A 17,989-nucleotide genomic window follows, 5' to 3' on the forward strand; every position below is an offset into this window, starting at 1 on the left:
CACACACATCTAACTCAGCTTGCAGCCAATTACTTTGCCCACCTATTTAGCCAGTATTCCTGCAAACCTTCATTAGAAAGATGCAGGACAAAGGACAAGGCTCTGGTTTGCTGAATCCTTACCTAGAAGGCATTGTTTGAATTCCAGGGTTATTTATTCTTACTAAGACCTGAGCCAAGAACTTATAGAGTATGGGAAAGGAAATAAATTTCTGATTCTACATTCTAAGCAAAAACCTTGCTTTCACACAATCTATGCAAAAAAAAAAAAAAAATCAAAAGGAAAACACTTACAAAATATCATGCTCAGTGAAGGGGGGTTGAAGATGTTGCAATGGAAAGAGAGATCTGAACCCAACACCCATATTGACAAAAACAGTTGATATATCAGCTATTGAAGGAATCCATGGTTTAAGCTGCTCATCACTGATGGAAGCTACCAAAAAAAAAAGACATGCAATGGATTAGTTTAAATTTAGTTCTTAGCATTAGTTCCTTTTAAGGGAAACAAATAAGCTTAGCAGTTTGCATCAATTCTACCAGCTCTCATCTCAGAGGAGTCAGTACATTAAACAGTAAGCTTATTTTCAGAACAAGGAGGGAGGAAAAAAGTCCAATACAGTATTGTACACTAGGGAAACATCTTGCCTACATAACAGGTCAATTACTTTCAAGTTGCACCCATTTTCTGTCATAGCTCTCTTTCATCACAAACAGCAAAACAAGCAACAAGGCAATATTTTTGTCTAAGAGAACACTAAATTACTGCCTGTGTAGGCAAAGGTAAGAAGGTGTTATCACAGTGGGACTAGAAGAGAAGCTAAGTAAGATTTGAAAACAAGCAAAGTTTCTGGAACAGAAGTGGTAAACAAGGAACTCCCAGCCTTAATTGTTTGAATGCTCATTCATTATCTTGAACTGTTCATTCAGAATCAAGCCTAATGCCAGCAAGGCATAAAATAAAGGAGGCTACATTCCCTCTGATACCAGCTCTGATTTCAAACAAGAATTAAAATACAGGGTACAATTTGGACAGGCCTGAGCAAATACTTCAAGAGAACAACATTACTTTAACAATTTCAATTGGTAGTCTTAAATGAATGTCACTTTTGATGGATCTGAATGAAGACATGGGGAACATAGAAACTTGTCATGGAGAAATATTTGAGTACAGACAAAGGAAGAAGACAAAACACAGAAGATATTAGCAGCACTGTGGGCTGAAGCAGATCCTTCAAAGTGTTTCTGTGCAGGTGTATGATTCACTTCATTTTTGTCATTTATCTGGAAAATAAATCATGAAGTGCTACATGCTGGGAATGACAATGTGAAAAACATCTTGTAATTCTTAAGCTACAAATGTCCACATCATCCAAAGTAAAACATGGAAAGGAGGGCAAACTTTTGAGCAGACTGAGCTTCTCTTCAGGTCAGTTATATTTGTGAAATACCAGGAGTGAGTTGAAAAGGCTCTGTACTGGATGCACTACTTTGGAGGTGTGTGCCATACTGTGATACAGGATACACACACTCAGTGAAGGTCAGCCCCCCGCAGTTCAGCATTACTTTAGTAAAAATAGAGCCTAAATTCAAGCCAAAGTCACCCAACAGAACTAGTGCCTTTTGCTTCCTCACTAACACTTTTCTAAACTGAAGAGAGGAGAGTGACCACTCAGGTGGTCAGTTTTCCACCCTTCAAATACTTACAGTTTTTTAGTGATAACTCCATCAATCTGTCTAAGATCTTGGTGGAAACACAATGGTCAGAATGAATAGACATCATCTGTGAGGAGAGAAGAATTTATGCATCAAAAACCAAGCAGCATGATGGCATCAGTTTTCTTTTAATTAGAAAAAAAACAGGACAAAAACAACACCAAACTTCCCTGCAGAGTAAAATCAGTAACGGATTTAAAAACAAACAAAAAAACTAACCCCAAAGCTTCTAAAGCAAGATACACCAATCAGAACAGAATACTGTGAACACTGATTATTTCAAGCAGTGCAAAGATTATATGAATACTGTAAAATTAATTATCTACAGTATCAGAATGCTGTAACCCCATGTTGGTTTATAAACAAGTTCTGAGGGTTAGGAGAATAGAAAGTATCACATACCCCTTAGGAACCCATTTGTATCTGTGATCAAATTGAGCTCCCTGAGCAGGAGTGAAGGCAACAGAGTTAACTACATCCTTTTCCAGTCACAGACAAGTTGGACATATGCAATACTAAACCCAAACAACGAATTCTTAGTTTTTCACATAACTCTTAACTACAAAAACATGACTATGAAGTACAGTTCAGGTTTCTCGGAGCACTTCACTGGCCCAACAAAAACTTCTTTTTCTCCCCCAAGTGCTGGACATTTCCTGCTCTGTGAGTGATCTCAATTGGCTCACACTTCTTCCTTATTAGTGGAACACCAGAGCTCACAGAAAGGGGGAAAGCAATTTTTCAACTGGCTGGTGGGAAGAACATGGAAAAGCAAAATGTTTTGCTTTTGGCAAACGTAGAAAGCCAGTCAACAGACTGAAGCTGCAATTACCCAGGTGGTCCAGATTTCTTTTTTGTTTCAGGTGCAGTTAGAATGTGGCAATTAATAACAGAATGGAGACTGGAGGGAGGCATTTCTGTGAGTAACAGCACTGTGTAAATTCCTGGTGATTCAGACACTGAGGCATATCTTGAAAGGAGAGAGTCACCACACTTCCTTTGTGAATGACTCCAGGCTTCTTCCTGAGCCATAAGATAATTTTCATTTGGAAAAGGTATCTGATAATGCTGGTATCACTGATGACTTAGAAGATGATATACGTAGAAAATGGTACTTTTGCACTTTTATATACTGCAGCATGTACTGTTTTTCTAAGAGTGAAAGGAAATAAGATTAGCATTTGCTCATGATTTGGCCCACAGCACCTCTCCTCACTTACTGTGTCCTTTTTCAATGCAGTAGTATATATGAACATGCAGCTTTGCATTCACTCAGAGTGAGGAGAAAAGCCTCTCAATTGTTTTACCCCTAGTGACAATCAAAGTATTTCACATGGGAGAACAAATCAGAATCCGGGGGAAAAAATAATCTGATTTAAAAGTTGTTAATGGAACAGATTCACAAGCTGCTTCAACTGGCTTCCAGGAAAAATATTAGACATGCACAGAGTCATGATAACTGCATGAAAAGCACAGACTTACCTGGAACAGCCACTTCAGAATTGGTATGGGACACAATGTGTCACGGTAAGCAGAACTCAGAATGCCATTAACAACTAAAAAAAGTTGCTGTGTTACACTAGAACTGTAAGAGAAAAATGGGGCAAGGAAAGAGGATAAAAATTGATTAGGGGTTGCATCATCACCTTCACAAAAACATATGAACTTCCTCACCCCTCAGATCATCATCAACAGCAAATAAATATCTGAATATGCAAAACAGATGTTATTCTTATGCTGTTACTTATATAAAATGTCATAGTAATCAAGCCTTGATTTTTAATAGCAATCAACTTTACAAGTGTCCTTTAGAACAAATATCTTTCCCTCTATAAAGCCATACTATACAGTCTGGAAACATCTGCATTATTAGGAAATAATAGTTTCAAACAAACATTGATTTACACCATTGGACTATGAACCACTATGCCTGACTACACAGACAGCCTGCTATGCTCAATGAGACTATTAAATAAGATTTTTAACTGTCCAATGATCTTTACCAACATTTTCAGAATAAGAAAGAAAATATATTGTTTTCAAAATTTTTAAAATTCCCTTTTAAATAAAGGGTCTCGAGGGCAAACTAGTGCAATTAAAATCCCACAGACTAATCTCACTGTGCAAATTTGTGGGGTGCAAACAGTAGCTGTTGGGATAACAAAGTGTGCCATTGCTATTACAATTACTGGAGCCTTAGTCATCAGGATGAGTTCAGTTGGTCAGAGCAGGGTGCTGGTAACAGCAATTTCATGGGCTCAAATCCCATATGGACCGCTCCCTAAGAGCTGGACTTGATGATCCCTGTGGGTCCCTTCCAACTCAGAATATTCTATGATTCTTCTTTAGAAAGTTAGGGACATCATAAGCAGCTGAATTAAAGATATCCAGTTTCCCACACACCCTTCTTTAGTCTCCTCTGTTCTCTCTATCTGCTAAATCAGGTAACTCTGTCGAGAGATCTGTGTCCTAACTCCTACATACCCCTCTACCTGCCTGACTGGTAAGACCTCCATGTGCCAGCTGGGCAGCCAGTCCGTGCCAGCTGTGCCAACTGGGCTGAATGCATAAGCAATTAAATCATAATTGCCTTCTGCAAGGGGTGATCAGTTTAATCCTCACTCCTCTAGTCACTGATTCACAAGATGCTTTTGAAGCTCATACCCTTGTGATCTTCAAAGCATTAATAGAAAGGCCTGAAGCCAAAGGAGTGTATCACAAACACCACTTCCTCAAGAGATGAAAAGTCACTCTCCTCCTCTTCACACCCACAACCGCACATACACATGTGCATAAAATCCTTTAAGAGTAACTGAATTCTCTCAGTTCCTCCAGTGCATGTTTGGAGTAAAATACCAAACGAAATAACCAGAAATTTTCAGGATTTACACTTGTGGCATTAGGCAAGTATTTGTCCAGCTAATTGTAGTGTGAGAGCCTCACAAATACAGAGCAGAAATGCCTGTGGGATACGGAGCAGTTGTTTAAGTACACACAGACAGTGCCTCAGTGACAGAATCTAACAGATGGCAGAGATCCTGACCTCTGCAATCCTCAGATGGAGCCCCAAGGGCCAGGCCCATCCAGGACGGAAGCACCAGAAGTCTTTCAGCAGACATAATGTAACACTAGAAGGTCACAAACAGGTAACCACAAAGTCTTTCAGTCTGCACATGGCTAAGCTTGTGTTCATTATAACATTTCACTTCTGCTTTTGTCTCCCACAAACTGGTAAGGTTAACAACGATAGCCCAGTGTGGCAGAAATATGGAAGAGGCCAGAACAGCTGTTTTTCCCCATGTCTCATTTAAGAAGTTTTTCAAGAATTCCAGAGGAGGAAAGAAGGAAGCTTCAAATTACAATTTAGTGTTCTGTAAAGCTAACCCAGAAAGGAAAATTCCAAGGAAGGGGAACCAGTCTTGCCTATTTAGTAAGACAGCTCATTTTCATGCAAAGATTAAACAATACCTTAAAACTGCTAAAATAACAAGAAAATTGTACAAGTAAACACAGCAAAGTGAAAGGCATATTCTTACTTCACAAGCAGATATTCTATACGATTCTGAGGGACCAAGTGAAAATTCCTCAAGTCAAGGTTATGTTGAGTGAAGATTTTCCCAGCAGCTGATAAATCAAATAGATCTTCTCCAGGGTGTTTGTCAGGTATAACATAAGTTGCTACTGAAAATCTCTTTATAAACGCCCTGTAAAATTCCAAATTGCTTTTATCAATTCAAACACTGAGAAGCTATCTGCTGCTTGAGAAGGTTATTTGCAGGTCATGAATGCATCAGTGTTATGTGAAAGCTGAATTGTTAGAATACAGTTGCACCCAAGGAAATCCACCCAACCCCAAAAAATTTTAATATGGTTCTCATTAAACATATTGACAATTGTTGGAAACAGAGAGAGGTTAGGGAAAAGAAGGGCTAGAAAAGCAGAGATCAAGATTCCATTGGTTTTGGAGTTGCAAGGACCTGTGTTCTTCCAAGAGATCATCTCCACTGGGATTGTCCTCCTTTTCTCCATCTGAAGCATTGTCCTCTCTTTCTATGTCTTCCTGTAACTGTTTTGCTATTTCCTCTAACCTGAAATAACAGCAGCAGCAGAGCATAGCATCACCATTTCATATTTACAACACAGTCAACAAAACCCAAGCTCTGAATGTGAACCCTGGAGTCAGGAGCCGTTTACAAACAGCAAAACCATTTGAGGCATTGCAGCTGTGTAAAACCCAAGCATCTTGCTATTCCAAGACACAAAGTGATTTTTTCCCAAAACCTAATGAATTTCTAACAGCACAATCAATCACTGGTTTGTCAGACACAAATACTCAACCAACCTCTGATAAAGTTTTTGTAATTACACGAAACTTTCGATCTTGTGGTTGAGTGTTTGCCTTTTTCTAAGCACCAAACAAGTATTTTATTTGTTAAACACTATTAGTTACAGGAGTATCTGCTACTCCATGGGCAGTCAGCCCATGGTTACCAGGGTCAAATTTTTTAATCCAAACAGTTAATCACATAAGCAGTTAAACACATACTCATCACCACCACTTGCCATTAACACATAAACCACATTTCACTTCCTACCCAAAAGATCTCTTGTAAGAATACTCATTAGTTCTGTCCACTGACCTGTGTAACTACTCAGACACCCATAGCCTGCAAAATTTGGCAACCAATACTGAGCTGCAAATGCTTTTGAAAAAACTAGTGCAGTCAGTCTACATAAATATTTCTATTTCATGCCTGACCAGCAGCTGCTAGCTGGCTCAGTGACCTAAAACGAAGGCATCAGTAAATTTAGCCTGGCTCTTCAGGGGTAAACAGATGTATCACAAATCATTCCTTGTTGCTATGAAGGAGCCTGTCATTCAGCTTTTACCATTTAAGCAACACTTGTAGGTCCTGTCAGCTCAGTTGTATGTTGGTGGCACCAGCAGGCAAAGCTTAGCTTGCTGCTAATCAAACTCCATCAGTTCTGGGGAGACAAGGCAAATCCAAGCTTCTACAACATCATCCTGCATTTTCAAACCAGCTTTAAGAAACAAACCTTCTAGATTCTTCTTTCTCCTTCAAGAGATGATCTAAGCTGTTCACATAGGACACCTTGCTTATAACAGGAGTCTTAGAAAGCTGTAAATGAAATAGCAAGACATTTAAAAATACCACAAGCCATCAACTCATCATTAGGCAATAATCAAAATAGAAATCTCTCCTAATTTTAATAATATTTTACACACAGATATAAACCTAAAGGAGACCCTGTGAAACAGGATGATTATCAGTTTAGATTTCTCAGTCCCTTGACAATTTTGCATAATGGTCAAATCTTTCTCAATGACTAATTTAGAAATAATTGCTTCACAGTGGATCTGAACAGTGAAGCAAGTCTCTGCATGTCTGGAGCTGACCTTCACTAGCCTTCACCAAGAACATTACCATCAGAAGCCTTTTACCTCACAACACTACTATTATTATCATCCACTGAGACTCTGGGAATCCCCATTCTTGTGCATGAGACAAGAACCTCCAAAAATTACTCAGTTCTTTTGCTTACTTTTACAGAGTCCCTAGAGGGCAAAACTCCAGTGTTTGCTAAATGACCTCTAAATTAATCAAACAAAACAAAACTTCCAATCAAAATCCCAATACAAAACAAAATTAAGGAGGTAATAAACATAACACACAAAACATTTTAACAAATTTTGCTAGTGGCTTTGTTTTCAGTAGCCAGCCTTTTATTCAGCTTGTAGCAGATAACAGATTTGAAAACTTTTATGGCCATGATTCCATTCTTTGGAAAAGCACAGCTCTTTTGACACCACCCTGATATTGTCATCTCTTAAATGTAACAAGCAGCATGTCTTTGTGTGGGAAATCTGCAAGACTTCTTAGCTGATTTTATATTTGGTTAATATCTGTCAAGTAACTGTTGAACAAACAGGGAATCAAAACTTTATTCCAATGTACACATACATCCTTTCTTACAAGAGAAGAACGTGGATATACACAAAAATCATGGTCATGGAAATGTTGGGGTTGTTCTTAACTGTTCTGCCTTACTTGGCCATTAATTATATCAGGAACAGGCCAGCCAGATTTTGTGGTCACACACATGCCCCACAAGCATTTGCTGCATGTGTTTATCAGGCTTAACCATTAATCAGGTAGTCATGATGGCTGAGATTGTGAAATACATATGAAACCACACCAGTCTGATCTATAACACTCTTGATTACAGAATCATAAGAACACATAAATAATTATGGCTGCTCAGCATCTGCTCATGGAGATGGTAACTCAGTCAACAAATAAACCCTATCAGAGATTGAAAGGCATGAGGAGAGGGGGAGGTAGAAGAGAGAATTCATACAGGTATTCTGCTGTTTGTTTTCCACTCTAGAAACTAGTGATGGGCTGACCCCAGCCAGCAGCTAAGCACCACACAGCTTGGTCATCTCCCCAGCCAGTGGTGCAGGGCAGTGAAAAGAAAAGCAAGAAAAGCTAAGAGAGAGAATTCATGGGTTAAGATAACAACAGTTTAGTAAGGGAAAAAGCAAAAGCAAGAAAAGAAAAAGCTACACAAGCAGTCACTCAGCACCTCTGACAAGCAGAGGGATGCCCAGCTACACTCTGAGCAATGGCTACATGCCAGACCAAATCCCCCCACCTGTTTTTTTGATTGCTGAGCATGACATTATGTGGCATGGAATATATCCCTTTGGTCATCCAGGGTCTGTTTTCCAGGCTCTGTTCCCTCCCAGCTTTTTGTCTGCTCTGTGGGGGCAGCATGGGAAGAAGACAAAGCCTTGATGCTATGCAAGTAGTGCTCCACAATAGGTAGAAAACTGGTCTATTATCAACACTTTTTTTCTGAAACACACAGCATCATATAGCTGTTATAAAGAAAATTAATTCCAGCCCAGCCAGGCTCAGTATGAAATCTCTGTTTAAATACAGCCATTTCCAACCTGTACCAACTGTCAGGACTGCCACACTAAGACCCACTGCAGGAACTTCCCTATTAAAACACCATTTTACAATAAAACTTCAAAACCACTACCTATTTGACAAGCTCTTATTGAACAAATGAGCTAATTTTAAAAACACCAATTCATCACCATAAAATCCTGTACACAGGGATTCAAAGACATAGTCTATGCCTTGTGATCAGAATTCATTCAGCTTTTTGAAACCCTAAAGTACTTCCAATTTCCATTAAATAGAACCTCAAAGAAAACACCACACTTACTCAAACTCAGATCTCTGCCAATCACAGACTGTGGCAAGGGTATATGACTGGAGTCTAGCACACAGATCTCTAAATGTCTACACCAGTTTCCTCCAGTTAATTTCAGCTCATCAAAACCTCACCTGACCAGGAAAATAAAAACATTAGACTGCACACATTTTCTAAACGTAGCCTCCTGCCTTTGGGAGGGTGAAATAGCAAAAACAGAACTCCTAAAACCAACCAGAAGGGACAGAGCTAAATCAATCTGACTGCACAGACCATCTTTCAGCCATTCCCAGAACAAGCAAAGTAACAAGCACATCCCTGCTCCAACCACACTGTAACTGTACAGCAGCACAGGACCTTAAGCCAAGTAAGCAGTTTTGCAGGCAAATAATTCTGAAATATCATGCATTATGAATAAGGGAGAAAATCATAAAAACACAACATAAAGCTGATTATGTGCTATCTCATTATACTCTGCTATAGCTTTAATGGGATAATAATGAGAATCAGAAGAGGTGGCTGAGTGTTTGCACATTTTTGACTAAAATTAACGTAAAGTAACTGTTACCAATCAGTCACACACATCCTGACTGAATAGGTACTAGAAGATTACTGGACATCTCAGCTGCTGGAGCAGCTTGTCATTTGTTTATAAAACTGAGCTGAATAGCAGAAATTAGTTCTGTGGCACACCTGAACAAGCTGCAGATGGAACAGGTGAGGTTGGAAGCAATTTTCTTTTTGAGTACAAGATGTCTCCATCAACTGGGCCTCCATCTGCGTTTTGGTGGTATATAACTACTATATAAAATTTCATTCTCCTAAATTTTGAAATATGGGATAATAACCTAGCACCCACTGGGCCTTGCACTCTGTTAAATCTCTGTTATTTTTCTTGCAAATAACATCTGTAAAAGAATACTTGAAATAATGTGTTTTTCTGTTTTTTAGCCAACTTACATGAAGCTTAAGTAATGGAGTTACAGTGTCCTGAGAAGCATTGTCAAAGGAGTCTTCCAGGGTTTTTGCCTGTGGTTTGAGACTTGAACTAAGCATTCTTTGCAGTGGCATTAATGCTTCTTCTTCATCATCCTCATCTAGAATGGATTCCAAAATGTCATCTTCACTCTCAGAGCTGCTTTGCCATTTTCTGCTCAGCTTGGATTTGTGTGTAGAGTTCCTTTTAACTTCCAGTTCTTGTGAGGATTGTGAAGACTCATGGCTGCTGTCCACAAAAGGCTCTTCCAAAGGCAATGAAGGGGGAACACCTTTGCCAGCCTCTGGGGACAGTCCAAGTCTGCCAGAGATTTCCATTCTACAGGAATCAGAAGTATTTTCAGAAATCTCAGGGACTGTATTTGAAAAACTGTAGCTGGGTTGAACACTGCATCCTTTATTCCGTTCATGTCTTTCTGGTCTTTTATCTTGCTCTTTCCTAACATCCAATACCTGAGATAAGCCAGCAACCTGGAGAGGGGATTTCATGCCTTTTGTTTGTGTTAAGTGGTGGGGAGAAGGCAACACAGTACTTTTTTCCTGAGAAAAAGGAAGGGACTTTTCCAAGGAAAAGCACGAGTTAGCCAGCTGCAATTGATTCTCTTTGGTATCCACAACAGAAATGTGGTTATTTTTAGCAGGATTGTGTGCAGAATATGAAGGTGACAAACCTACAGTGGAGTAATTATTTTTCTCCTTTTCATTGCTCGAGTTGAGGAATTCCTCTGAAAGAGTCAAATCATGTCTAGACAGGGCAGCAGGCTCCTTGAGTTGCAGAACATCATCATGAGGAGACTTCAAAAAGATATTTTTTACAAAGCCACACCTCCAATTTTTGCATTTTGATGGTCTACTAAAATCAGGGTCGTTCACTTCAGATTGCTCTGGACTATCTGCATCCACACCCATGGCAGAGTGTTTTCTTTTCCCAGGAGAGTCTCTTGGTTTGGATAGCCCAAAGGACAACTTAAGGAAGTGTGAAGGGCTCTTTGGTGCACCAGAGGCCATCTCAGATGATGTTCTAAATGCATGTGGAGATGTCTCATGTTCTAAAACCTGTGTTAGCCTTAGCTGAGATGGGTCATCTATAAAGTGTTGGAGAAAAAGATAAAACATCATTATCAAGTTAAAAAAAAATCAAAATAATAATGCTAATTGTCTTAAAAAATAAACATGTAACAGCTTTCCATTTTAAAAATTAACTTCTGTTTTTAAGTCAACTAGGACTAGAGCAGCAAGCAGTCTGGGTTTCCACAGCCAAAGACCCCCTTTATTTTTCTTTTTAAAGTTTATCTTCCTACTGACCTACCTCAAGCTTTTTAGATTCCATTCTACCACAGAACAAAATTATGTGGTTAAAAAAGGACAAAAACCAAAAACAAAAAACCATCTCAACTTTAGTGGTTGGTTCAACAAGAATATTCTTTCTGGATTAAACGAAAAGGCACAATTTATTAACCACCACAGACAATGTGGATTATCCAAAACACAAGAGAAACCATAAAAAAAACCAAAATCTGGGATCAAAGTTTTAAGACAATGACATATCACAAATCCTAATTCAGTTACAATCAACACATTTCACACTAAAATCCTAAATTACTTTTGAAGCTATTAAAACTTGCCATATATTAGAAATAATATTGACTATTCAGTAGCAATTATTTTTTTAGTAAAAGAAAATAGAAAACAATTTCAAGGAAAAAAGCCATTAAAAATAGACATGAAGTGATGAATTTGATTAATTAATTCTATATTAACAGCAATGCTCATACCTGGGGCAATCTCCCTTGAACCAAAAGGCAATTTTCTTACAGGACATCCATTTCCCTAAAAACAAAGACAGAGAGAGGGAAAAAAGTTAATTGTATACTTTTAAAAACCAGTGTTGAACCTAGCACAGAGTTAGTTCCACACAACCCCAGAAACATGTTAATGGACCTTATTTCAAGACAAATTTTAAACACAGCTGCAAAGATCTCTCCAGAACCAAATTCTATATTTTTTCCTTCAGATTAAAAGTGACCTGCAATTAAATACTACATTTGCAATAGGACCACTCCCATCTCTATCTAAATACTGTGGCTTAAATGCATAAACCTGAACTGCTCTTAACTGCAACTTCTATTTAGAAGAAATTTGCCAGTCTGCTCACTGAGCTACATTGTAAGAAAACACAAGATAAGGCATTTAAGATAAAGGTATCTTTTGCTACAAAATACAATTTCAAGTTACAATTTCTACTGCATTTCCATGCTTGCATCTAGCCCAGAATATCTCCCCTGCTTTTAAAACAGGATTTTTCACTGACTGTAGAATCATTAAGGACCAGCTTACCCAAGCATGACCTAAAACTTACAAAGGAAGAGCAAGAGAACATAAACTCATGTTACATTTGAAAAAGGCAGCACCAAGAATCTGATCTTACTGTGTAAAATTTTAAAAATCTAAAAGTTCATATGCACGATGGGTCAGTGATTTCCACCCTGAATAACTGATACAAAACATTTGTTCCTTAGAATGGCTTTACAGGATGTGGCTTAGATTGTTTCCATTTCTGCTTCTCCCATTCCCTTTCTCTGCAGAGAGCTTCCAGTGACAACCCAAATGCAGAATCAGTAGGAGAGCAGGCCAGTGGGGAAACCTGGCTTGAGCACAGAGATGTGGTGTTCACAGTGCCATTTTTCCAGGCCAGGCTTTTCAAATATCAGCTTCTGCAGGTGAAACCCATTTGTCAGAGTCTGAGCTGGAGTCTGTGAGATCCATGCAGTCATTCTTCTCTGCCCAACTATCTCCATAAGACAATGGAGCTCTCCTTAAACCCAGACATTTCTCATTTCTTCCCTGTTCTGGTTAGGCAGTCTTTCCTTTTTGGTCAAGGAATGCACCTGAGATCCTGCAGCAACGAGGAGTTTCTGAATCACAACTTTTGGCTACAATGAACCCAGGGCCCTGCCCACTCTGCCATTCTCTGACATGTTTGCACTGTCCTTTTCCTCAATTCTTCTCCAAAAGACACCTACCACAGGACTCATCTGGTGTTTGGTCTGGCATCTTTTTCTTCTGACCTTCCTTGGAGAAGGTGAATTCCTTTCAAAACCTTCAGTGCATAAGACTGACAGTCCCATTCCTTCATCTTTTACATTTCCTTTGTCTGGTGAGGACAGCACAGTTCTGTCTTTATGGACATGGTGTAGGAGATAAAAGACCAATTATTCACAAAAACTATATTGGGAAAAAAACCCCTAAAAACAAAACAACAAACCTTATTATAGTGCATTACTTGATATTTTCTCTCTCTATCCCATGTAATCCAAAATTAATTAACTTAATCATCCAGTTTTGCTAATGCCATGCAAAGAATCACATGACCTAAGATGCAGCTTCAGTTGTTATAAACAATCTGGCTTAAGCATGAGACAGAACTTGAAATAATAATTACATCACTATTTAAAGAAATTAAGTTAAACAGAAAATTGTTATTTTCAGTTACATTATTAGAAAAAATTTTAATGTGCTCATTTTGACATATTTGGTAAGCTATACTCATTATGTTGCTGCTCCACTGCAGAATGAGATTGAATTATCATTAAAATTCATATAAATGTCTTCCACTTAGAAAAAAACATAGTTACCTTGACTTAAAACTGGCTTGAAGAACTCCGTAATCAACTGGTTTCTGAAGAGAAAACATAACTTATCTTTATAAAAGAACAGTAATTAAATGGCCATTCAGTGGATGTTATATAATTAAAATACTGTAAATTATTTCTACAGATTTTCATTAATGCCAGCAGCTCCTATATCTGATAAATCAGAAAAAGCATCATCATCTTCACTTTCTAGCCTTCACTCTGCTTGGCTAATGAAGTTAAACAGTTTCCTCACTCAAACAGTTTTCTTTATAATCCCGGTAAAACTTCACCACCCTCCCACCTTAAACTAAACTGTCCTGAATTGTCCTGGCCTCACCTGCACCCGGGATGCTGGGTGAGACCTCACCAGCACATTGTGTGTGTCATTGAACAACCTCCCCACGTCCACCAGCACTCTGAGCTGCTCACCCAAGTCAGCACCCCACCAGCTCCCAACAGAGGCAGCAGCCACAGCCACCCACACGGTAACTGCTGCCTTTGAGTCAGAGGTTTCCTCTCTGGCAAGAACAAGTGGGGCATGAGAACACCACGGTGCTCTCCACTGAAGAATACTGCTTCTAAAAATGGGCAGATTGGCTGAACAAGGTGCACTTTGAACAACCAAATACATCAGAATCTGTGAACTTGGTATCTTCATTTCCTCCACGCAGCCTGCTAAGGACCTTAAGGCTGCACTGAGTGCCTGCTTTGGAAGGGTCTGAAGTTCAAACAAAATTGACGTGAGAACACTTGGTCATGTTGTTGCAAGAACAGGAGAGGTTGGTTGCAAGTTTTGTTTTCTTTCTGTACCTTCCAAGGCAAAGTTACATTGTTATTGCCTGAGTAACAGTGATAACCAAGGCAAAACCTACTTACTCCAGAAACTAAGCTAACATATTCAAGTACCCATACATGACTGTGTCCCCAAAGATTCAGTAACCATTTTTGAAGTTTAGGCCAGAAAACCCACTGCTCACTTGCACAAAATGAAATGAATTTGGGTCTAATTTTGAATCTTTAAGCTTGTAACCATCACTTTTTCATTTTCTGACACAGCTTTTGCATTATTAGCACCTACAGAAATACAAAAAGCTGTTTATAATGCACTGATACTTCCTAAATCAGGATACTGGCAAGCAGTGATATTTGAAGATACTGTAACTCAGTGAAAAGTTACCTGTAATAAGAATCTGTGAGTGCACAAAACTGGGTTTGGCTTACCAAAGAAAGCAGAAAAACTACTTGTCAGAGACTGGCTGCCTCCAGCTTGTCCCAGCTCTGTTTGACATAGGAAAAATATGTGTTCCTCCCACATGCTACAGCAACAGTGTTGAATTTTGGACACCAGGCTCTCAACTCCATCAGACAGGTCTACTGGCACTAATCAATTACCTGGTGGTAGCTTAACCTGGTGCATCAAAAAAGGGACCACAAACAGAAATCCCTGGGCAATCTAAACTACCCACTGGTCCAGACCAATAGTGATTTTAGGGTCTGGGGTCTTGTCAGTCTTCCTTGGTTCACTGTTTTGCTACCCAGTGGTGCTCTGTGGTCATATTCACACCCTCTTCAGCTGTTCCAGGGGGAATTTCAGTTGGTTCTGTGCTCCATGTTGTAAATATGGTTGTTACTGTTCATGTACCACTATTTATGGGCTGTCCACTCCAGCTATTAATTTTAAAGTAATATTTAAGCCATTAACATTGTCTAGTCTAACAACTGTTAATGTTCAGGTTGTTAGCCCCAGGTTTTGCTGTAATCCATCTCTGACTTACTCAGCAGAGCCTTGTAGTCAAGTGAAGCTCAACTTGCAGCCTAACAACTCTTGCTGCTTCTATCACTCAGCTACTTTCAAATAAGAGAAAAATTTCAACACAGGCTCCCTGTATTTCAGTTCAGCAGAAGAACAAAGCCTTAAAGGCAGGTTTATTCACTACTATTGCTGCTGACAGATTTGTTTGTCTGCCCCAGACCTCCTTGCACTCCACACTGGCCTCACCTGCAAAGCCCTCTCCACCTCACATTCCTCAGGACACACCCGGTGCTTGCTTGGACTGCTCTCAAGCTGCAAAATCAAAGATTTCCACATTGCCTATCCTTCCAAACCCGTCCTATTTCCCTAACTAAGCGACTGTACTTCTTTCTTCCCCTCTAAAGCCCCATCTGCACATGAAGCACGGCTGGCAGGCCACATCTCATCTTCAGGTACCACCCAGATTCCTCTGTGCACCCAAATCTTGAAGACAAGCTGTGAGGGACAGAAATGTTAAAGGTCATTTTACTCAAGCAGTATTGCTGAGGCCCAGGTTTGCACCCCACAATGGAAGGAGAGGGTTTTTGTGTGGTGTTGAAACCTCTGGTGTGCCTAAGATGGGAGGGGTGTACACCCATCACCAGAGGATGATGACGACAAAACCAGCTGGGGCTTGAGCCAGGTAAGGGACAAGGACGATAAGGCACGGACGCTGTGGAGGTGGGAAAATGCTTTTTATCACACCCATGTCCTCCCTTACACAACTGGCTCAGGTGTAAAACAACACCCCCCCATCCAGGGGGAGGTGTTGGCATATTCACACTTAGGCTGAAGGTATTTATCCCTCCTGATAAGGCATAATGTGAGAAACACCAGTCTAAGATGTCTAGTCTTTAATAAACCATCAAAGACCCCCGAAGTGCCCCAGACTCATCCCTGGGGCCTTGCAACAGACAGTGTTAAATTCACCCTCTCCGAGGGAGGTACCTGGGCATTCCCACCTGAACATCCATTAACCCACTGAGCTCCACATTTTGGGGGCTTCCTACATCCCTGCCTGACCAAGACTGCAAGTACCGCTTCGACCAGCAGACACTGGAATTGCAACAACCAAGTCTCATCACTGGATCCACGGTGGTGATATCTCTAAAATACACTCCTATCCTTGCTTTTTCTTTCTTTTCCTTATACATTTCCTTAAGTGGTATTTTTATACTTTTATATTGTCATATTAATAGAGATAATAACCAAAATGGCTACACACCTCATTTCAATTGCAACCAAATGATCCTAAAATAAACCCTATGTGTGCATATATATAAACACCAGGCATTCAGTGTTCTTTCTCCCTAATCTACCCCAAGGGAGTGATTAACCTCAGTTACTCTGGCCTTCAGGGGCAGCTTGTAACAAAACCAAAACCCAAGGACTTCTGCCATCTCTGTCCTTGTTTCCACAGCCACTGATTCCAAATGACTGCTTACATCCTTCCCATATTGTTCTTTTTGCTGTCTATTATTATAAATCCAAGAGCTTTGTAACAAAATTTCAGGTTATTCCATAATTAGACAAAACAACGGGGAATGAAGACACTTTTCTTCAAGTTTAATGTGAATGAAGAGATGGTGAGTGATTTGTCTCAGGTGGCTCGTTTGGAAGTGTTAATCCAGCAATATTTTCTGCCTTGCGTTTGTAACTCTGCTTTTTGGACTGCAAGGGCTAGGAACTGTCCAGCCAAAGTTCTGTATCGTGTCTCAGACAAGGAAGTGTACTAGAAACTTCAGACAAAAGCAAAGGGTGGGGAAAATAAAAAAAGAAAGAATTCAATGCACTACAAGGAAGAACGTGAAAAAGAACTGGGCTGTCCAACTTGCCTTTCACATACATGTGAAAGTACAGAGAGAAATGTGATTTTCTATGTGAAAAACTGTTCACAAACAGCTCACAGGAGAATCTCCACCCTTTAGGAGAAGGTTACTGTGTTGCACTCTTTTACTAACATGAAATCACAGTTGTTTAATGTATCTTTCTGCACCACTATACAGCTCTGGTCAACACTTTTCAGCAATATACATAAATTCAGCAAGACCTTTTATCCCAAATAAAAATTATCACACCATATTTTGTGAAATCTCAGCTCCACTGAGACACCAAAAAGACCACTAAAAATCCAAAAGAAAATGCAAAACCCATAAATACATTATCTGACCCGACAAAAGGAAAAAGCTGCACAGCCAGGAGATAAACCTAACAGACCTTTCAAAACTAAGGACACAGCCTGGATGGAAGAGGGCAGGAGGAAATACTTTCACTCGTCTTAAAAAACAACCCCCTAAGCATTTGGTAAAAGCTGTTACTGTTTACAATGACATTCGTGGTTATCTCTGGCTGGATAAAAACTATCCTTTTTAAATCTGTATTGGAAACACTTGCAATAGCTCCAAGATGGCAAATTCCCGTGCCATAGGGACACGCTACAAAAAGCTACTACGTCTTTCATAACAGAGTATCTTGAAAAGCTCTGTGAAAATAACAAAACAAATAAATCACGACAAAACCAGTCAAAACAGAAACTTACATAGAAAAACTCAGTCTTTTAGACAACTGCAACAAAACCGAAATTGCAGTTTCGTTTCACTTTC

General features: G+C 39.5%; 1 protein-coding gene across 4 annotated transcripts in view; it reads right to left on the reverse strand.

The window, feature by feature from the left end:
• The window catches only part of SLF2 (SMC5-SMC6 complex localization factor 2), a 64,753-nt gene that overhangs the window by 10,372 nt on the left and 36,392 nt on the right, over positions 1–17,989 (reverse strand). For all 4 annotated transcript variants that reach the window (XM_064431133.1, XM_064431132.1, XM_064431131.1 and 1 more), the window contains 10 exons: positions 13,595–13,638; positions 12,983–13,137; positions 11,735–11,789; positions 9,924–11,044; positions 6,774–6,856; positions 5,693–5,803; positions 5,252–5,419; positions 3,198–3,300; positions 1,707–1,782; positions 294–435 (listed from right to left, as the gene is read on the reverse strand). In XM_064431133.1, the coding sequence (XP_064287203.1) occupies positions 294–435; positions 1,707–1,782; positions 3,198–3,300; positions 5,252–5,419; positions 5,693–5,803; positions 6,774–6,856; positions 9,924–11,044; positions 11,735–11,789; positions 12,983–13,087 (1,964 nt within the window). In that variant the 5' untranslated portion in view covers positions 13,088–13,137; positions 13,595–13,638. The remainder of the gene's footprint in view (positions 1–293; positions 436–1,706; positions 1,783–3,197; positions 3,301–5,251; positions 5,420–5,692; positions 5,804–6,773; positions 6,857–9,923; positions 11,045–11,734; positions 11,790–12,982; positions 13,138–13,594; positions 13,639–17,989) is intronic.

Source organism: Passer domesticus, chromosome 8 (assembly GCF_036417665.1).
Source record: "Passer domesticus isolate bPasDom1 chromosome 8, bPasDom1.hap1, whole genome shotgun sequence".
NCBI lineage: Eukaryota > Metazoa > Chordata > Aves > Passeriformes > Passeridae > Passer > Passer domesticus.